Source organism: Anoplopoma fimbria, chromosome 15 (assembly GCF_027596085.1).
Source record: "Anoplopoma fimbria isolate UVic2021 breed Golden Eagle Sablefish chromosome 15, Afim_UVic_2022, whole genome shotgun sequence".
NCBI classification, from domain to species: Eukaryota; Metazoa; Chordata; class Actinopteri; order Perciformes; family Anoplopomatidae; genus Anoplopoma; species Anoplopoma fimbria.
This window is the reverse complement of record NC_072463.1, coordinates 14,799,760-14,822,238: the sequence shown is the minus strand read 5'-3', so window position 1 is coordinate 14,822,238 and position 22,479 is coordinate 14,799,760. Positions and strand designations below refer to the sequence as shown.

Below are 22,479 nucleotides of genomic sequence, written 5' to 3'. Positions count from 1 at the left end.
GGGACTAATAAAGGATTATTTTATCTTATCTTATCTTATCTTATCTTATCTTATCTTATCTTATCTTATTTTATCTGACACCCTGACATCTGACCTCTGAATTAAACAGGTGCTACATTTTTTTTTTTTTTTTTACTGAGATACAACAGTTTTCTTAGCCAGTGTAAACTGTGTCAACAAACACAACGAGTCACAAACCTTTTTTAGGTGGTTTAAAAAAGAAAAAAATTGTCATTCGAGAACTTTATTCTGAAAGACGGGAGCGGAAGCTGTGTTTCTCCTTTACGGCAGCTTTACGGCAGCCTGACGCGCTACCAGCGAGAGGAGCCTCTCTGCGGTGCGTCGGTCCGGTCAGCCCACTCACAAACATGACAGCGAGGAAGTCCGGCTCGCGACTGGAGACCGAGATAGAGCGGTGCCGCTCAGAGAGCCAGTGGGACAAGATACCGGAGCTGGTGAGACAGCTGTCCGCCAAACTCATCTCCAACGGTAAGGACTGAGCGGGGCTCCCTGCTCGCTCAGCCGGTCTGTCAGGCCTTCCCTCCGGTCTGCGTCCTCGGTGCTTCCTGGTAGCTGCAGCCGAGGCTGGGAGTGTGTCAGCCCTGTGCTCCTGTGGGCTAGGACAGGTCAAGAGAGAGACTTCATTCATTGTAACAGGGTGGTGTGTGTGACGTCACACACGTGGATACTTTGGTTTTAAGATAAGGAGAACTTGGCTTGAGGTCTCACAGATTAGTGCCCCTGGTGCTCTGCTGTCTGTCAAACTACTACTGATGCTGCATGGTAAACTACTACTGATGCATGTTAAACTCTACTGATGCTGCATGGTAAACTACTACTGATGCTGTATGGTAAACTACTACTAATGCATGGTAAACTCTACTGATGCTGCATGATAAACTCTACTGATGCTGCATGGTAAACTCTACTGATGCTGCATGGTAAACTACTACTGATGCATGATAAACTCTACTGATGCTGCATGATAAACTCTACTGATGCTGCATGTAAACTACTACTGATGCATGATAAACTCTACTGATGCTGCATGTAAACTCTACTGATGCTGCATGTAAACTCTACTGATGCATGATAAACTCTACTGATGCTGCATGTAAACTCTACTGATGATGCATGTAAACTCTACTGATGCATGATAAACTCTACTGATGCTGCATGTAAACTCTACTGATGATGCATGATAAACTCTACTGATGCATGTAAACTCTACTGATGCTGCATGTAAACTCTACTGATGCATGGTAAACTCTACTGATGCTGCATGTTAAACTACTACTGATGCATGTAAACTCTACTGATGATGTATGGTAAACTCTACTGATGCTGCATGGTAAACTCTACTACTGACAGTGCAGTAGTAAGTAAAAGAAAAAACGATGACGACAGAGGAACATTTTTATTTGACAAATGAACAAACGCTGCCCGGGCCCATTCCTCACTGTCATCTGAATTTTTATGGTTGCCTCTCTTCCCTTTCTGACATGGAAATGAACCAGATTTAAAAGAATGACATGTAATCAGCATTATATCACATCTTGCCATGCAGTTTAAGTTCATCTACTATCATTTATTGAAATATAACTATCATTTCTGTGCTGCTGTATCTTGCCACAACTACAAATAACCAAGACAGACTGCACGTGGAGGTTAATACATTTAAATACCATCAAGTCTTCTAGTGGGATTCATATCTCCTTCTCTTTTCCTGGAATATTCATATTAAAGAGTCATTTAACCCTGAACATCTTCGAAACAGGCTTGAAACTTTCAAACAGAGAGTGAAGCAAAACACTGCTTCTTAGCCTGCTGTACTTTATAAGATAGCTAAGCAGTTGTTGAGAGATTAATCTAGAAAGTAAAGGCCAAACATTAAGAGCTGTATTCAGTTGTTTTTAAGTGGTAGCTGAGCAACCACAGCCAAGAATGCAATTAGAGGAATTGCTCCTGTACTGTTGTACAGTCAGGACAGGGAAAACTGCGGGCTTGTGGCATCATAGTCTTAAAACAGAAATGTTAGATCATTGTGAACTGTAAGCCATAAATTAGATGATTCTAGTGGCTTCAGTGCGTGCTATTTTACAACTGTGGAAGAACATGACGAAAATGCTGCCGTTAAGGAATGTAATTTGGCACAGGAGAGCTGTAAGCTCTGGTCACTGACTGGGATCAGTAACAGGATTAATGCTCATTTCACCCTTTGAACCTCTAAAAGCACACACAATCACACGATTTTGAAGCTTGTTAAAGCTACACATAATTAAGGCTAGTATTTGTGTAAGCACAGCAGTGTTCCTCTATGTGTTGATCTCGGCCGACCACCAGGAGAACCCTTCAAAAGGATACATTGTCAGCGGATAGTCCTTACAGTGTTATAATTACCCTTTTTTAAATTGTGAATTGTGAATCAATTGATTTTTTGATTGGCTGTTGATTGATCCTAGATTGACCTTGAAACCATACACTGTGACACTAGACTAGATATAACCATATATTACCCTTAGATTAATTATTGATAAATCTAAGATTTGTTGTCGATTAATGTTTGATTTAAACTGGCAGATATACATAGACGAAAAAATGTGAATGCCGCTATCTATAACCAGTGTTTGGTTTGTCCGTTCTGGGCTACTGTAGAAACATGGTAGCCGTAAATGCTACACAATGTTCCCTTAAAGTGGTGAGGTAATTAAAGTCACGATTTCTCCTAACATTGTGTGTGCGTGTGTGTGCGTGTGTATGCGTGTGTGTGTAGATGACCTAGGTGAGTTGTTGCTGGGGGAATGCAAGCTTCAGACATACCTGAAGGAGAACCCCATCAAACAGGGAGCCAGTCCCCGGGGCCAACGACCTAAACTGGTGGAGGTCAGGAAACACCTCACTGCTGCTCTGGACAGAGGAAACCTTAAGGTAACTGTGGATGAAGAGATGGTCAGCGAAGTAACATTTAACAGTTGTCACTCTTTTATTATTTATTTTACAAATAGATTTTGGTGTCTGCCACGTGATTTAGTGCCGTGGTTAATGCAAGCTTTTCAAAATCAGTAGATATAGTGAATTAAAAAAGTTAAAATATTAAAAAGAGAAAATGTCTTGTGTTCTGTCCTTCAGCCGGATTACCTCCAGGAAGTCAGTGTGCTGATGGCCAAACTGTGCTACGTGGAGGGAGAATACAGAGATGCGTTAGGTAACCCACACACTCCTCTGGTTAATTTACTCATAGTTACTGTCTGCTCCTGCTATGATGTCATTTATGAAAAAAAGTGGCCTTGGTTTTATGGATAAAATACTGGTTTATCGATTGATTTCTTAATTGACAGGTCACTACAGCAGGGTGAACCTTGATGACATGCAGCTGGGGGGAGCTCCTGTGTACAGGCTGTCCATGATAGCGGAGGCATACGCTACTAAAGGTACAAACACATCCACACACACACACACACACACACACACACACACACACACACACACACACACACACACACACACACACACACACTTACACATACCCATGTCTCATATCCTTCTTGATCTCAACTTCCATCAGTCCAGTCGGCCCTAACCTCTACAATACTGCTTTGCTCCACATGGTGGCAGTACAGTATCACTGCTGTGGAATAAACTGGTTTATTATTAATCAAAGCACAGTGGCCTTTGAATAATGGATATTCAGTTCTTATTCTATTCTTATTCAATTCATCTGTGTAACTGAATTAAATTCTCCAAACTCAAGTAACTCTTCCCTGTCATTTATGATTGATAAGATATGAATGTGATGATTATGAATTATGACTTATGTTTTGAGGCTCAAAGCATCTTTTTTTGAAAACCAATCATCAGTAGGAAAAGATGATCACCCGAGGGTCAAAAACTACATCAAACAACTCTACCAAAAAATGTGGTCTTGAGCACTCTTTCCCTCTCTTCCCCTTCAGGTCTCTGCTTAGAGAAGGTCCCAGCCTCCTCTCCGTCTCTATCCAATAAGAACACTGGGTCGCCCTCGTCCAATAGGAGCACAACAGACCGGGATCAGGAAATCATCACCTGCTATGAAAAGTCTGGAGACATTGCTCTGCTCTACCTGCAGGAGGCTGAGAAGGTATGCGTCGGTTCCATGTCGTGATACGTCTTCAATCAGCCCTCTAGTTTAATTGCTGTGTTTACTCTGAGTGTCACCAAATCGCTTGTTAGCACCTGGACTCCCGATTGCTTTGCCATTTCTGTGGGTGTGTGATGAATGCTCTGCAGACAGTGTGCAAGTTTGACCAGTGCGTTACCGCCTGTGACTGCCAACTGGCAAAGAAATCTCTTCCTTCTAATTTGGAGAATGTCTGAGAGGACGCACTGACTGAGCTACTTAAATGAGATGTGATGAAGGAAGATTCATTCTATTAACTCATGGCTGAATACAACAGAAGACCGTTTATGGTGGAACAATAAGTTATCACGCTTTAACATTAAACGTTTCACGCTTTAAGATGATACATGTATGTCGTTATAATATGAAAGCACGTTGCTATAACGTTAAGAATTGTATTAACGCTTCACGTTATAACATGATTCTCTGGTTTTTCCGTTTGTTTTGTTCTGGTTAAGTAAGGTAAGGTTTAGAGCTGCACATTTCATCTGTTAAATGTCAGAGAATAGTGAGAAATACATGTCACTCATTCCTAAAGCTCAAGGTGAAGTCTTCAAATGTATGGTTTAGAATGACCAACAATCCAAAACCCCTTGAAAAGAAGTTTACTATCGTATAAAATAAAGAAAAGCTGCAAATCATCACAACAGAGCTGTTTTGCTAATATAAAAAACACAATATTGTACTTGGATGTAAATGATGATGTAATTAAACATAACGTTTCAGGTTAGTGTTATTCTCACTAACACACAAATATAACCGGTATTTCCACAGGTGTATTTATCAACTATTGCCTTCTCATTTTTTATTTCTATCATAACTTCTTCTTTACAATGCTTGATAAATAATCCAGCACAATAAACAGAAATGTAGGCCAACAGAGTTTTATGTTAACAGTCGCTGTTGCACATGCCCTTCTGGCTGCTAAAGACAGAATATGATCGTCTGTATCTTGCTTAGTTAGCATTTCTCATGCATAAATAAATGAGATTTGTTAAATAGGCCATTGTAGAAAGGAAATTGTTTGAATGAGCAAATTTGAATTTTTACTGTTGTAAATGATATCAGGCCTTGTGTTTGAAAATGTCTTGTCCAAGAATATACACACACAGACTAAATGTATTCTGTCTGTTGTTCACACAAACATATAGCTGCTCCACAGATGACTCACCACAGCTCATTGTTTTCTTTTCATTGTGGGAGCTGCAGCTGTGCATTAAACATGAAAAACATGTTCTGCTATTAACAGCACTGACATGGATTGATAGATAGTTGCAGTATTTCATGCATAAATAATTTACATCAGTGGGCATTCGGGCATAACTTTCTCTGCAATTTTGTGTTAATTTTTGTATTTCTTCTCTATCCCTGTCTGCAGGCACTATCAGCAGGAATTCAGAACCGCAGCCCAAAGCCCGGCCCAACTGCCCAAGACCTGGAACTGGGCTACTTCCTGGAGACAGGCCTTCAGAGAGCCCACGTCATCCACTTCAAGAACGGGTAAGGGAGGGAAGAAGGTGGTGGCAGATAGATGGGTATGGGAGAAAAAAGGAAATCAGAGAGAGCCCGGAGAGATGTCTGTCAATCACTTCAAAACCACAAAACAACTGGAAACAACCAGAAATGTTTTTAGTTTTTTCACTTCTAAGAAAAACAACAGTTCTCGTGGACACTTTCCAACCACTTTCTAGTTATCGTGTTACAAAGCTGCTGACAGGTTGGTAAAAGCAGAAAAGTGTGAACACTGTTAAGTGAGTAGAAAGTAGTTCCCATAGAGTTGTTGTTTTCATTACAGCAGAGATCATTTCAGGTAAAGCCTTGATGCTGAAAGAAATAATGAAATCTGTAAAAGTTCTGCTCAGTGCGAGCTCAATGTTTCTGCAATGACTCCACTTCAGTGCCAGGAGAGGGAAATAAATGGAACCTTAAACATGTAGACAATATAAATGTTCCCTTTTCATCCAAATGTAATTCTGACTATCTAGTATTTATCACACAGGAAAAAATGAATTCAAACTTTAAAAAAAATGATTTAGTTAACTAACATCACGTCACATAACTTCTGATCATAACCACTTTAAAAACTTGCTCTCAGCATGGAAGAAATTGGCTAGAGCAGCATGAAATATGAACAAAATGACCTTAAGACCTTACCTTTTCTGTGTCGTCTTGCAAACTGGCAAAGCTTCAAATCTTCTAGTGATGCTACTAAATATCACCTTTTCACTCACACATAGATAGAAACTGTACATGGTGTTTATTATGCAAACGTCTGTTGTGAGATATCTTCCATTCACACATACACACACACACACACACACACACACACACACACACACACACACACACACACACACTACAGACTCTGACAAGTGTCCCTCTTCCTGTTTCCTCACTACATTGCCATAGCAACCTGACACAAGGCGTGGGCCGGTTTCGGGAGATTCTTCGGGCTGTTGAGAACAGAACCACCCAGAGCCTCCGCATGGTGAGGGATGATGGGTTGGGAGGTTGGCTTTTTTTTGTTAGAAACAATAAGGGATAACCATAACTTAAGTGCAAATCTCTTTTGATGTTGATTCAAAATCCACCACAAGCAAGTAGACTTAAAATTTCTTTTTTTTTATTGAATATGTTATGATGATAAAAGGATCCAGATAGCAATATGTGTAAGGGTAAAATCATGAATATAACTGACTGTATTCTAAGTAATATTAGAAGCAAAGTTAGCCCCAAGTAAACAGATTGCCGCTGTGTTGGTACCAGACTCACTTTGCCAAATGTTCATGTGTGTGTGAATGCAGACCATAGCCAGACAGCTTGCAGAGATCTTGCTCAGAGGAATGTGCGAACAGAGTTACTGGTCTCCTCTGGAAGACCCACCCACTGTGTCGCCATTGGACGATCCCACACGGCAGGGACACACTCACACCAAGAACTACAGCCTAAGCCGACGCCCACGCGTGTACTCGGGAGAGAAGTAAGTGATTGTGTGTGTGTGTGTGTGTGTGTGTGTGTGTGTGTGTGTGTGTGTGTGTGTGTGTGTGTGTGTGTGTGTGTGTGTGTGTGTGTGTGTGTGTGTGTGTGTGTGTGTGTGTGTGTGTGTGTGTGTGTGTGTGTGCTTAAGTTGGAATACAGTGGAAAAAAGCCTACATGGCTCTAAAATGAAATGTTTTGCAATGTACTTTTTAACTTTTTTTTTTTCTATATTTTTTTTCCTTTTTTCTCTTTCCCACTCATCCTTGTCCAACTCCATGTTTCCATCTCTCTCGGTGCATTGCTCTCTCTCAGTCTGTTTTGCCCTCAGGAGAACACAGAGGAAGCCTTGCTGCTGCTGCTCATCAGTGAGTCCATGGTAAGCACAAACACTCTTTGGAAAACGTCTCTAAAGCTGTGAATCCTCAACTCCTCTATCCTAAATCTCAATCTGTGTTTGTGTGTGCTCAGGCTAACCGTGACGCTGTCCTGAGCAGAATCCCTGAACACAACAATGATCGCATCATCAGCCTGCAGTCTGCGTCAGTGGTGTACGACCTGCTGACTATAGCGCTGGGCAGGAGAGGGCAGTATGAGATGCTGTCGGAGGTTAGTCATCCCTCTTTGGGCTGCATAGTCACTATCATAGTGGTTGTGAAAAGAGTAAAAGCCCGCATACACCCACATGAAATCACACTTTAATAAAAAAATATATATACATTTATTTCCCCAAGCAAATTAATGGTTTATTACAATCCAACTGGCTCTAAAACGACTGTAGAACTTGATGAAACTTACAGATACCCTGAGAAAGCTTATGGAATGTGTCCTGTTTCGGTGTCTCTAGTGTTTGGAGAGAGCCATGAAGTTTGCCTTTGAGGAGTTCCACTTGTGGTACCAGCTCGCCCTGTCGCTTATGGCAGCTGGGAAATCAGCTCGTGCCGTTAAAGTCCTCAAGGAGTGTATTCGTCTGAAGCCTGACGACCCCACCATCCCACTGCTGGCTGTCAAGCTGTGTATCGGACCTCTGCACTGGGTAAGGAAGGAGCATCCTGGAGACATAAACTCAAACGCAGCTAGTTGCTGAAGCATTCCAGGGATTCTAGAAACGTTTTTAGGGGTTTTCTGAAGCTGAATACCTGTATTTTCTAAAATATCTTTTTACTCCGACATCTCTTTGTAATTCTCTCCATTCTTTCTGATTTTGTGTCTGTTCTCCCACAATCCAGTTGGATGAGGGGGAGTGCTTTGGAAAGATGGTGATTGACATGGGGGAGAAAGCAGCTGAGTTCAGAGCCAAAGGCTTCTTGGCCATCGGGCTGGTTTACAGCCTCAAAGCCACTGACGGTAGGTCTCTGTGTGTATCTGCTGTTGTAGAAAGGATGATAATCAGGAACACTGAAAAGCATTAGGATTAAGATAAGATAAGATAAGTGGCGTTAAGGTAGTAAATTTGGGAGATTGCGCCATTGGCTAACCTAGTGTGAGTGATGACAACATAGAGAGCAAGTCACATATCTCATGTAAATTTGAGAAAAGAAATAAGACAGAGCATGCATCCATTTTTGTTTCTTGTTCTCTCTGAGATGTTTTTACATACAGATAGTGTTTCTCTCTTTCTGTCCCTGACTCTGTCTCTCTGCATCTCTTCAGCATCATTGCGAAGCACACAGGAGGAGTACCAGAGGAAAGCTTTGGGATCCTTCCAGAGGTTGGGACTGAGCCATGCTGCTCGCCGTTTTCTCTTTTACACCCACATTTCACTCAGATGGATTTTTCTCAGTAAAAACTGCTCCTCAGTCTAACAAAATGGAAACTGTTCTGAATTTACTATCTTATTAATCAGTCATATTTACCTGTAGCATTTGAATCCTATGTCTGCTTGCACCATTTGGCATCTGTGTACACAGCATATGACTTGTATACTGTCCTGAGACAACCTCCATCCATAAATATGTTAATGTGAAGGATATCTTGGAACAAGTCTGTAATGCACCCATCGTTTAAAGAGAGTGCAGATTCATTTAAAGTTTCATGAAATCTTATTTTACTTTTTATTCAGCACATCTGAACACACAAAATCATCTCTTTCTCTAGAGCCCAGAGTCTGTCTCCTACTGACCATCTAGCAGCCTTCTACTTGGCACTGCAGCTTGCTGTGTCCAGACAGGTAACACAATCTTTCTTGATGACAGCTTAACATCACAACGCAAAAATCAAAACCATACAAGTTTGAGGTAAAAGTACCAGACAGGGAGACACACACGCTCCACTTTACTAAGTGCTTTTTTTACCCCGTTTTGGGGAAAACCTGTAGTTTGTATATTTATATATATATATGTGTGTGTGTGTGTGTGTGTGTGTGTGTGTGTGTGTGTGTGTGTGTGTGTGTGTGTGTGTGTGTGTGTGTGTGTGTGTGTGTGTGTGTGTGTGTGTGTGTGTGTGTGTGTGTGTGTGTAGATCCCCGAGGCACTAGGCTATGTACGACAAGCATTGCAGCTCCAGGGGGATGATGTCCACTCCCTTCATCTGCTAGCCCTGCTGCTCTCTGCTCAGAAACACTACCATGACGCTCTCAATATTATCGAGATGGCTCTGTCCGAGTACCCAGAGAACTTCAAGTAAGACTTTCACGCTACCACGCTTCATTTAAAGCGCACACAAAGCGTTTTTATTTCTGTGTCAACTTATCTTGTGTTTATGTGTGTGTTGCGTATTGTAGTCTGCTGTATACAAAGGTGAAGTTGGAGTCGATGTGCAGAGGGCCAGAGGAAGCTCTGCTCACCTGTAAACACATGCTGCAGATCTGGAAGAGCTTTTACAACCTTACCAACCCCAGGTACAAAACACACACACATACACATCAAAAGCAATCATCTCTGTGCATAACTGCCAACAATAGTAAATGTATCTGTGACTTTTAATTTATGATTTATTTATATATACATGGAGATTCTCTGTCTTTCAGGGTTACTAGTATTTATGGAGTTTAAATTAGAGGGTCATTTGTTATGACCCTAAACTAACCGAAGCTGTTAGATCATTTAATCGAATGGTATAAGAATATTTTATTTGTTTGTTTTTGTAAAAATGTCATTTAAATCTTGTATTTGAACGATAGCTCCAATCTAGTTTAACTCATTATTAAACAGCATTTCAATCAAGAGTCTGGTCCAAAATCTTTTTCATGTTACATCTTTTACTCTTCAATATTAACAAGTCAAATATTAGCAGGCTAATGTTAGTATGACAGTTGATTCAGTTAGCGACAGTTAAACCTGGCAGTGACTGGGTATTAATGTTTATAATAACTTTTTATCATGTTTTTGTTTATTAAAGTTTTCAGGTCATACATGAATCAGCAGTTGTGTTTTTAAGTTTCAGTGCCCATTTCTGGACAGGTAAATGTACATCGGTAAATACACCTGTACTGGGAGAGATAGAGAGAATCTGTTATATATTGTTTCCTAATATTCAGTAAATACAACAACAAATGATAATACAGAAATATTTAAAATGACAAACACGAATAAGTAAATATAGATCAATCAGAATATATTTAGAGATTACAAATAGAAACACATTTTTGTGATTGTGTGTAGTGATTCTGGGCGTGGCAGCAGTCTGTTGGACAGAGCCATAGCAGACAGACGACAGCTCAACGCCATGACACTGCCTGACTTCAGTGACCCAGAGACCGGTAGGCAGACACACACACACACACACACTAATTAACTTATTGTGTCCATATTTGTCTTTTTGTTCAGTTGTCAATTATGATTTAATTATGAAAATGGCATCAAGAGGGAGATATGCCCTTCTTTTTCTTGTTTTTGTATTGATCCATTCTCCCTCATATCTACAGATATCAAAGGAAAACATTTCCTAATTCTCCAATATTGCTTCATATAATATTTTCCCTCAAAACTGTCCATTAGGAGAGAATTTTAGAAATATTGTTTGAAGCGTATGCAGATTGACAACCAGTGACCTGTATGACTTCCCATTCTTTATTCCTTGATTTATTTAACTCTTTTATGTTTTATTACCTTTATTTGTTTCAGTCTCAGGTTCTTCCTCTTCTTACTCTGGTTCTGAACCGGTCTCCCCCACCTCCCCATCCACCATTTCCACCCTCTCCTCCCCTGCTTCCCCTTATTCCCCTTATTCCCCTTATCCCCCTGTCTTCATCTTCCAGCCTCCTCCTCTCCCTCCACCCAAAAACCCATATTTCTTCCCTCCTTGCACCCCTCCTCCTCCTCCTCCTCCTCCTCCTCCTCCTCCTCCTCCTCCTCCTCCTCCACCCACCAAGACCAGGACTCCCTCCTTTTGCAACCACGTCTGTCTCCGACAGCTCTCCTCCAATTGTAATCCTCCTCCACGTCCACTCGGCCTGTAGCATGGTGTGGAGAGTGACCTAAAAGAATACACCAAGTTTTTTGGGGGATTTGCTTATTGATTTAGTTGTGTGTTTAATAATGAGAGCATTCCCAGTGTGTTTGTTGCCCTGGTGCTCTGCGCTAAACAGCATCTTGATAAATATTAATCAACTAGAAATATCTCAAGTAGAAGACTAACCGTTCTGTTCATTTGTCAAAATACAGAAAATAAAAAATAATTACAAATATTTTAATTAAATGTTATAAATTGTATAAAATCTGTCACTACACTGAATAGGAAAGTATCATCCTAGAATAAGTTTATTGTATCATATAATAACATACATTTTTTTGAGCTATTAATCAGTTTTTAAGATATTTCTTTCATATGTAATCAGTATACTATAATACAGAGACTATCCAGAGTTTCTCCAGTAAACAGGTGAACAGATAAAGCAGAATACTCCCACATCAGGATTTTCTCACCCAGTGTGGTGTTACTGGCCTTTACTACTAGTTTACTAGTTTACAGAGAAACAAGGGGCCACAAGAGGCAATAATCCACAGAACATCAACATCACCTAAATATCAAAGCTAGCGCCCACCACTGATCTGATTTAAGCAATTAACAAGATTTTACTCAGCCTATTCTCACTAAGATTGTGGACCAGGTGAATTTTAAATTTGACCCGTTGTTTTAACCTCACGAGCATGGACGACCAGTTTCAAACTAAACTGACTAACCCTTACAGAGTGCTGGATGTGCTTTATAACCCCACCTAGATCTCAGACCTGCCGTGAATATAATTTAAAAAATAACTCTTGGGCTGTGGATCAGAGTGCAGTTAAGCCTCGATGGATCTGCTGCAGTTGCTTTTTGTATTTTGCGACTTGCTCAAGGTCTTTTGAGAATGTACTCACTCGACGCGCACGCGTTTAAAGACACACACTCGCAGTTGATACAGCTAGGATTTTGAGATCAGTTGGGTTCTTTTCTGATACAATTGGAAATGAGTTTTACATAATACAGCTTTACTGTCTCTCCACATCTATCTGCTTTTCCCTGGTCTCTTGTTTTTGCTACTATTTGCATCCTCCTCTTTTCTCTCTCTCGGTTTCTGTGAGTATTATACATTTGAGCCAACATTAAATTGTCTGGTTTCCCGGTTCCAACCATATGTTGTCTCTCCTTGTTGCCATCTCTTCTGCTAATGATGTTTGGGCTGAAAAATAACAGTTTTTATTTATTTATTTAAATTTTAGAAAAATCACAATCACATCATTTCTGGAGGATTTTTCTCAGTCAGCATGAGATGAATGAGATTATATAAAGCCCTGACAATAAATCCATCACAATGATCACAATTACTGAAAATCTATTCTTTTGTTGCTACTTTTGTGTGCATTGTCAGTCAACAAAAAAGTTTTGTGAGGTGCAGACATCCTTAATTTCAATCCAACTGTCCTGAAATGCAGAATACTTTTAATGTTACTCCTCCTCATTTAGAGCTACAGTTCAACCTGCCAACAAAAAACTCTCAGGATTTATTAAGCCAAAAAACATGAGCCTATTTCATGCTTGTAGTTAATTGAACTTCATGGCTTTTACTACGAGTAAAAGTGCAGATTTGGTAGGTAGATTTGGTTAACAGTTTATGGCATAAACAATTCACAATTCTCATGTTATGTGGTCTAAAAGGCTACTGTGAAGAATGAAAACCTCTTCATCTTGCGCTACAGCTCTTTTGGGAATCGGCTTTCTTTTTTTGTAATTGAATGATTTGGATATTTCTTCGCTCTCTCTACCTCTCTTTCAATCATTAACGATCGTCTTTCTGTTTTTTCCCCATCCCTCCGTTTTTTCAAGGCGGTCTTCAGGACGCTAACACTCTTGGTTTTTCCTCCATGTTTTCTGTTTGTAAGTAGCCATCTAACCTCCATCTGAACTCCCTTTTTCCATCCATAGTTCTGTCCATCCTTTGGTCACTGTGGACCTCCCTTTTCCTGACGAGGTTCCGATATATGTACAGTATCTGTACAAAGATAATATGTACATATGTCCTCTGCTTTAACTTTGTGTCCACAGACAGTTTTTCAGGAGAATTGTACTGAATTTCTATCAAGTTGGCGTTGTATATATATTTAAAGGAAAACGACGACTTGAAGGAATATTTTCAGTATTGAAAATTGGATTTTGCATATTCCTTTTTTCAATTTATCAGAACAAGCATTGTGAAAGTATTCAGGAAACAAACTTTGCAGCACATTGAGCAATGAAGGACAATGGAGGTTCCTTTTCTGACAAGTTTATCCTCTTTAGTAAAGCAAAATAGAAAGAAATGCTCACAGAGCGACAACAGAAAGGAGAGGAAGAAGCAGCTTCCTGCATGTAGCACTAATCATCTGTGAAATGAAGCTGTTACAAATGATCTAAGTTGTTCTAGTAATTTGAGTGACATAATCAACAAGCTATTGTGGAAAAGTTGAATGAGGAAGACATTTTAAATACTCCGATGATAATCTTGTTTGAGAGGAACAATATGTTTTATTTTCACCTCTGTGCATCTATTACCAAGATTTAGTTGGTTTACTGCCATTTATTAGTGACACTTGAGCACACTATGCATAAGCTATCGAATTTACTTTTTATCGTCTTGTTGCTGTTAAAATTTGGATCACACTGTAATCACAGAGGGGAAAACACACTAGCCAGTTTAATGTTTGGTGATAAGAGGCATTTCCTTCCTGTAAGTCAGCGTATTCCTTTCATTTAGTGAGCAGCTTTAGTGCATGCTTTGCTGTGTGAATAATCCACATTTTAGGCACAAGCCCATACAGGAAGCTTCTTCAGTAGTTTGTTAGTAAATGCATAAATGTTTCTATATATTGTTTTGTTTTTTATCTTATGCTTTAAGGTTTTGTATGGAAGGCAAGTGAGAAAAAAAAAATCTTAATTGTTTTCTCTCCTGCTTTTAAGACTTACGAACAGGCAAATAAGGTTCTGCCATGATTATCTTTCCATGTATCTAAATTTTTTCATCTGTTAAAACAGGTGAAGAGCGGGACATTTTTTGTTGTTGTTGTTGTTGTTGTTGTAATACTTATTTCGGCCACAAGAGGCTGAAGTGCACAGCTACCATGTTCTAGCGCAGACTAAAATACATTTTTGCCAAAAGAAAGCCATGACAGTAATGTTACATAACTTGTTAACACACAATATATAAAACTAATAATAATAATAATATAAAAGTAAATGCCATTAGTCCTATACTGAAGTGCATGTTAGCCTATTGTGGCCAAAATGACAACAACAAAAAACACAAAAAAATCCTGCCAAAAAAGAAACCACCTAGCAAGACTGTTCTTAAGTCATAAATACAGGAAATAAAACAATTCTAATCAGACTGTGTCTCTCACCTGCCTCTCAGGACTTTAATTATTTTTTTTATTTTTTTTTACAAATATCCAGTTGATATATATACTTGTATATTAGGGGCACAAAATGGCATAAGTGAAAGCAATACATGTGAAAATATACGCTACCACCTCTGTTCCTCTTTCTCCAACTGTTTAAACAATGAATCACTGACCGCATAGCACTTCATTCTTTCACTGTCAAGGCTATGTGCCTTACTGTCTATATGAGGTATGAGCCTTATGGTGCATGATAAGAACAATGTGTTCAGAAAAGTGAAAGGGGTGGATGTGAGGGGAAAAAACCCAGACTGGATAGATATAAATGCAGAAATTGATTAAAACATTTGCAATGCGTTTTCTTTTACCCTTGAGTAAATTGGCAGACAAAACTAATTTCCGGAAATGCCGTTGACACATCACTAATTAAAAATGTTGTATAGATTGAATTAATATTAGTTTAGTTGAGGCAACAGTACATGTCCTGTTATAACATACTGTAACATGTTTTAATGTGCTGCACTAGTCTGCGCTTCTGCATGCTGCCATCTAATGTACTACTTCTTACAATAAGCCCTTCAAACCAGGCTGCTCAACCTCAAATACATTTGTGTTGTGTGTGAGAGAATTTATTTTAATATTCAAATCTTCTCTTTTTATCCTTGTCTCACTCATCTTTTACACTTGGGTAGTCTCCCTGTGAACACACAGCGAAAGGAGTATTTTGGAGTTAAGATCCCACTGTGGGAGACCAGAATAGTACGAGAAGGGGGTGGGAGATGTTTTATTAAAGTAAAGCTTTTATTCAAGCGCGCTGCAACCATCAGGATATAAAAGGCACATATTTATGTGTTATCTAATCCCTGCAATTGACGTGACTTCTATAAAATGTCACACATAGAACAGATCACAGTGAATAACGTCATCATTGTTGAGTCAATATTTATGAGCTTCGGTGTTACGTCTGGACAATTTATTCCAAATCATGCATGAAACTCTGGAAGGAACAGTTAAAGTTTCTAGACCTTTTTGGTCATCATAGGATCAGTTGTAACTGACACTCAAAAAAGCAGAGTATCTCTCCATCAATGTATCATGTATGACAATAGATAAGTAGTCAATGGAGGATAAGTGGCATTTTAAAATATTCATATATATATTTTATGTAAATTAGAAAGATATGATAATATGTGAAAAACTATAGCATAAAGCATGGATGCAGACATCATATTATGTTTTGCTTTCACAGATCTGCAGTGTGCCTCTGCAGGCACCACTTGGTTAGCCATTTTGCGTCCCTGTTATAAACTGATGTAATCGAAAACGCAGAGACAAAACCCGGAACAAACGTCTTTCATTTACTAATCCACAGAGTGCAGATTGAAGCTGTGTTTATGCATGGTAGTGCAGAAAATAATTCATTTGGAGCTGGTTCAGCAAGGGCCATAACACTGTGTGTTGCAGCGTGTGGAATGGTGTGGACTGATCAAAGGCTTTAGGGCAGGAACAGGAAACTGTGGGCCAATGTGGCCCAGAGTTTTGAGCTTTTAACTTCACCCAAATGCCCCAGATTTCACTGATTAGTCCTCTTTTCTGTCTGAAGTTGGGGTAATCAGTGAAATCCGCTGTTGTGTTTGGTTGAATTAAAACCCTGCACTGTGGCACATGGCTGCCTACCGCTGCTGCAGTAGTTAGTCAGTAGCTCTAGGAGATGGCGTCTATAACGGTTCTACTTTTCCCCCCACAGGCTCAGTTCATGCTACCTCTATAGCAGCCAGTCGTGTAGAGCAGGCTCTGTCTGAGGTAGCCTCCTCTCTGCAGAGCAGTGCCCCCAAACACGGACCCATGCACCCTTGGATGACCCTGGCTCAGATATGGCTGCATGCAGGTATGCACACATACATAACCATTAAATACATGTAAGTGCAACAGATACAAGCACTGGCCTGGTGTTTTTGCTTTATTTATGAAAAGAGTTGATTTGGGTTCCTAACACAGAATACATTCCCCTCCACAGGCCTTAAATAAGTTCAATACTTTATACTTTCGTCTCCTCGGGCCTTTGCAATCACTGCTGATGACCAATGTTGACACTAAAAGGCCTTAACATGTGATTTTATGGTCATTGCTTCATTTAAAAGGGGTCACATGGTTAAAAAAAAAAAGGCTCCGGTAGATGATTGAATGGTACAAGTTCTAAGACAGATGCTGTCTCAAAGGAAAAAAACAAAAACCTTTTTTCTTCCAGAATCCAAATTCTGAATGAGGTCAGATCAATTCTGTCGCCTTGTTCTGCCCAGAAAGATCAGAAAGTCAGTTACATTTCCAGTATATTTAATCAGAAGATGGTGTTTTTCTTACACTTGGTGTAATAGCCTTTTGCCTCGTAGTACTCTACACCCAAAACTAAAGATGGTATGCTACATACATTATCTTCCTCCTAGCATGGGCGCCATCAAACAAACAGACTTGAAGATGCAATAAGTGTTCTGGCATTAGCTGGTATGATCGGGTATGACAGCAGTTTGATGGCCTTTGCAGTCACAGCAGATTAGATTACGTTGGGAGTAGTCTTGAGCCCCGATTCTCATTTCTGCATCACCAGCAGACACAAACATAAGCAGACTGAAGAGTACTCATAAACACATGCACACACACACACACACACACACACACACACACACACACACACACACACACACACACACACACACACACACACACACCCATAGGCAGAGGATGCTTGGTCTCCCGTTTATCTCTCCGGCTGCTTCCTGTCAGAGGTGGTCATTTCCAGCTTGGCGACACAGCTAATATAATCATCCAATCACAGGACAGACGAGCAGACGGTTCAAACTCATTTCCTGTCTATCTCAATCGTTGTGTATATAGCTCTCTCTCTCTCTCTCTCTCTCTCTCTCTCTCTCTCTCTCTCTCTCTCTCTCTCTCTCTCTCTCTACACACACAGAACAAATTAGATGACCTTGATACTGAAAATGTTTGTCTTATTTATGCTGTTTGAGGGAGAAAAATGTAGTTATGCTTTCTCACCGCTTTTTCTCTCACATTTTCTGCCTCTCTGTATGGCAGTTTTTTTTTATGTTTTTACCCTAAATACATTTCACTTTCTGTTTGTGGCTCTTAATTTCAATAAATACATTTAGTTTGAGAGGTTTCAAAATGTCATAAAAAAGGCATACTATAGTGTGCAATAAAAATGTCATCCAAATTGCATAGTATGCCATAAAAAGTCATAGTATACTAATCACTCATGTTTACTATCTCTCCTCCCTGTCTGTGTTCTCTTTGACAGCCGAGGTGTACACCGGCATGTCGAAGCCAGCAGAGGCCTCGGCCTGCACGCAGGAAGCCTCCAACCTCTTCCCCACATCCCATAATGTGCTGTACATGAGGGGGCAGATCGCTGAACTTAGGGGCAACATAGAGGAGGCCAAACGCTGGTATGAAGAGGCCCTGTCCATCAACCCGACACATGTCAAGACCATGCAGAGACTGGTAATACACAAAACACACACACACACACACACAGACACACACACACACTCTCACACACACACTCTCAGACTCTCGGACTCTGATGTTGGGCAGCTTGAGAACATAACCAACCTCGTTCTATCCGCATACAGTTTCCGTAAAGGGTTTGTGCGTTTTAATGCAATCAGCCATAATCCTCTGGGACACCCCCATTAGTCCGTCTGTGTAGAGAGGATATAGTGTCTGTCTTCTGTTCTCTGTCCTCTCCTCTTTCTTATTGGCTGAATCCCAGTTGGAGCACTGTGCTCTCTGTTTGCATGTTCACTCAGAGGTTTCCCCCATCAAGGGCCATCCAAAAATGGTTATTGTTGAGTATTAAAGTCTCTTTCTATCAGTGCTGACCTGCCGTGCTCCACTCCACAGTGTACGTTTTCAAACAATACTACAAAAAAAAAGTATATATTTTTTGAAAAGAACAAATTTCAATCTTTCATATCTACAACAAAATTCATAAATAAGAAAGAATGTTTCCTAAATAATTCATTTAGCCTTTTTTCCCATTCTTTTGAGATAAATGGGATTTCAGTGTTTCTACACAAAATCATCATTGTGTGTACAAACTAAAGGAAATGAGACCCACTGTCCACTTCACAGGGCTCACACAATCATTTCTTCCTGCATATTCTTGAATCTGCCAGCCTTTATTGTCCTGAGGAGGAAATTCCAGTTCTCGACTGCGCAACTAGAGGTCTTTGACCTAGACTTGATGAAAATTTGCATATATGTCCTTAGATTATGTCAAAAGTCAATCAAAGCTTACTGTTAATGGAAGTGCTGAAGAATAGAGGAAGCCCCTGTGTAGTCCTACTGGGATGATATACATTCAAAGGTAAAAAGCTTGAAATATATCAGAATAGATGAAGGAGAGAGGTGCGTGTGTCTGTATCAGAGGTGAGACGTGTTTTGTTCTTACGGTGGAGAGTGCTGTGTGTCGCACAGTTTACCTGTTCATATGTTCACCCTCTGCCATCCCAGAGAAGAAAAGGGAGGAGGTGAGGTGAGGGAAAGTGGAAGTGCAGAACTGTTTATTTATCTCTGTCATCGTAAATTGGTAGGTGACGTGTCACAGATTTACTTTCTGCAATTAAATCAAATTGTACAACACTTTAAAACGCACATCAATACACATTCATCACAACTCTAAGCCTTAAAATGTTCTTCCTCTCTTTGTACATCTTCCTCCTCCACCCTTCTTCTTCTTCCTCTTTTTCTATTGTTTGTCTCTCTACCGCTCCACAGGGTCTGATTCTTCACCAGCTGCAGCGCTACAGTCTATCAGAAAAAGTCCTGAGGGATGCTGTGCAGGTCAACAGGTGTGTGTGTGTGTGTGTGTGTGTGTGTGTGTGTGTGTGTGTGTGTGTGTGTGTGTGTGTGTGTGTGTGTGTGTGTGTGTGTGTGTGTGTGTGTGTGTGTGTGTGTGTGTGTGTGTGTGTCCCTGTGCAATGTATGTGATTATTATATTTTTGGTCACTCACTACTATATTTGCCTCTTGTCACTTCTATTTTTTCTCTCCTCACCTCCCTTTTCCTCTGCTCTCTTCTGCCTTTCTCTACTGTTTCCTGCTCTCCTCTCCTTCTTTTCTATAAACCTCCTACCCTTTCCTTCTTTCCTCTCCTCATTCTTTCATCCCCTCCTTCCCTGTTTCCCCCTCTCCTTTTCCTCTCTTTATTTCTCTTCCTTTTCCTCTTTTCCTTTTCTCCTATTCCTGCCTGCTTTCTCTCTCATCACCCTCTCTCATTCATCCCCTCCCCCTCCGCTCTTCTTTCCTTCTCCTCTCCTTTCCTTTCTCCTCCTATCCTCTCTCCTCAGTACGGCTCATGATGTGTGGAACAGCCTCGGTGAGGTGTTGCAGGCTCAGGGAAATGCTGCCGCTGCCACCGAGTGTTTCCTCACTGCCTTGGAGCTGGAGGCCAGCAGCCCCATCCTGCCCTTCACCATCATACCCAGAGCACTATGAGACACACATCTCCACAATGATCGCCTCAGTACTGTTACACAGTGGCACAAATGATGGACCTGCAAGCTGCAAACACCCATAGACACACAGTATGCCTGCATGCCAGTAACACACACCCGCACAAGGGTTTACTGCCGTACCCTTACTGTAAATACACACACACACACACACACACACACACACACACACACACACACACACACTGTATAGAAATGCAAATAGTACACAAAAACATATACACGCTTCCCCTCTGTCCACCCACCCTTCCCACAATGCCTGGCTGTGGCTGTGACCCATGACTGTGTGTGTTTCTGTGTATGTGTGCTTGAGTGTGAGTGTGGATGAGGGCATACGTAGCTTGTGTGTGTGTGTGCCAACCCGCACTTTCTGTGTGTCTGTTTGTGTCCATGCATGTACACCCATGTTTGTGTATGTGTGGCAACGTGTTGCCCGTGCATTTTTCTCTCTGGCTGTATGTGATTTGTTGTACGCTGTGTGTGTTTTGGTTATTTCCTTTTCAAAGACGTAAATAACATTAAAAGAGTTGAGTTCCTACTCTTGCGTTGCTAGTATTCAGAAGGCTAAGAGTTTACATGTTGTTTACCTGTTATTTAGTGCATTAGTGTTTCCTTTACGAGCCAAATATTACCGATAATCTCAACACACACACGTTCACTCGGTGTTCATACGGAGAGGATCACGGCCACTGTATGGCTGGCTCAGGACAGCCAGATTTTGTGAATCTCCCGGTGCATTGACAGACATGATAAACAGATCACTGAGGAGTCAATCAATTAGTAAAGTCTAAATGCCAAAACACAGGCTGCATTTACACACACAGGAGATCAGATTTGGAACAGCTGATGTTCAAAGGACGGTTGTTCTTTTTTTTTTTCTACATTTTTTTTATTAAAGCAAATTTTATCTAATGTGCAAAGCCTTTACATGCTCTTTTTTTGTTCAAATATATTTTCATGACATTCTATGATTTTACAAATGTTCCTAATATTGCTCTATTATTCAATTTCCCCAATGACAGCTTTGAAACTAAATAGATAGTTAAACATTTTGGAAAATGGGCTTTTTTCTTTTCTTGCTTGAGAGTTAGATGAGAAGATTAATACCACTTTCATGTATTAGAGAGTGGTATCAATATTTCCATCTAACTCTTAACAAGAAGTCGAATGAGCAAATTTCTGGAAATACCAAACCATTGCTGTAAAATAAATCTTTATATGAATAATTATACAGTTAATGCTTCTGGTCTGTTGGGGAAGGCTGATTTTTCTTTTTTAGCATGAGCAGCTGTAGTCACAATAGATGAACACATAAGAGTGTCAAACTCAAACAGAAACGAGATCATTTTGCAGGTAACCAGCTAAATGTCATACACATTTGAAAAATTAGAGCACCAATGTGCCATTTAACAAATTCTAAGTAATAATGGGAGGAATCTGTTACACACATGTTCTCAGAAATCTGAATTAATGTTGTGTGTAAATGCAACCAGTGATTGTGTTGTCTCTGTGTCCTGTCACGGTCATGTTAAATACAAATAGATGAATATACTTTTTTTCATTCAATTATAAATACAAAGGATTGTTGTTGTATATTTGATTGTTCCAAGTGTATTGTTATTGCTATGGTTTTAGAAAGTAAATTATAATTCTATTTTCTGGAGAGTGATGTAACTGAGAGGCAGTTGGACGAATATAAGGATGAATTTATTTAGTTTGTTAATGTGAGCTCAGTCAGTGAGTCCTTTGTGCAGTAAATGAATGACTGAAATGAGGATGATTACAATGACAAAGATAATAAAAGTGGTTAAAAACATGTGGGACGTCTTCTCTGTTTGTTGTATTTGAAATATAGAAAAAAGATTGATGCTGTAATCATTAAAAAGCCATAGTATAGTATTTCTTAAAAAGATCATAGTATATAGTGTGTCATAAAAAGTTAAAGGCAGGGTTGGTATACCTCAAAAATATGTTTTGATATTTTTGTTGAAATTCTCATTATATCCTGATAGCTATCAATTCAT

At 40.0% G+C, this 22,479-nt stretch overlaps 1 protein-coding gene across 1 annotated transcript; it reads left to right on the top strand.

Annotated features, from left to right (window-relative positions):
• Positions 1–322: 322 nt before the first annotated feature.
• Positions 323–22,271, top strand: ttc7b (tetratricopeptide repeat domain 7B). Its single transcript, XM_054613440.1, has 21 exons — positions 323–489; positions 2,774–2,928; positions 3,130–3,205; positions 3,339–3,431; positions 3,954–4,117; positions 5,535–5,656; positions 6,566–6,644; positions 6,961–7,136; positions 7,448–7,511; positions 7,604–7,741; positions 7,980–8,168; positions 8,362–8,479; positions 8,786–8,843; positions 9,230–9,302; positions 9,593–9,753; positions 9,855–9,971; positions 10,735–10,832; positions 16,673–16,813; positions 18,239–18,441; positions 19,720–19,793; positions 20,291–22,271. The coding sequence occupies exons 1-21, from the start codon at positions 369–371 to the stop codon at positions 20,436–20,438; spliced, it is 2,568 nt and encodes an 855-aa protein (XP_054469415.1). The 5' UTR covers positions 323–368; the 3' UTR covers positions 20,439–22,271.
• The last annotated feature ends 208 nt before the right edge of the window (positions 22,272–22,479 follow it).

What these genes read in the sequence shown, in the direction of transcription:
- ttc7b (XM_054613440.1), top strand. Translation starts at nt 369, where the DNA reads ATGACAGCGAGGAAGTCCGGCTCGCGACTGGAGACCGAGATAGAGCGG. An exon ending in CAGCCTCAAAGCCACTGACG is followed by an intron (nt 8,480 to 8,785) that starts GTAGGTCTCTGT and finishes GCATCTCTTCAG; the next exon opens with CATCATTGCGAAGCACACAG. An exon ending in TCAGATATGGCTGCATGCAG is followed by an intron (nt 16,814 to 18,238) that starts GTATGCACACAT and finishes TCTCTTTGACAG; the next exon opens with CCGAGGTGTACACCGGCATG.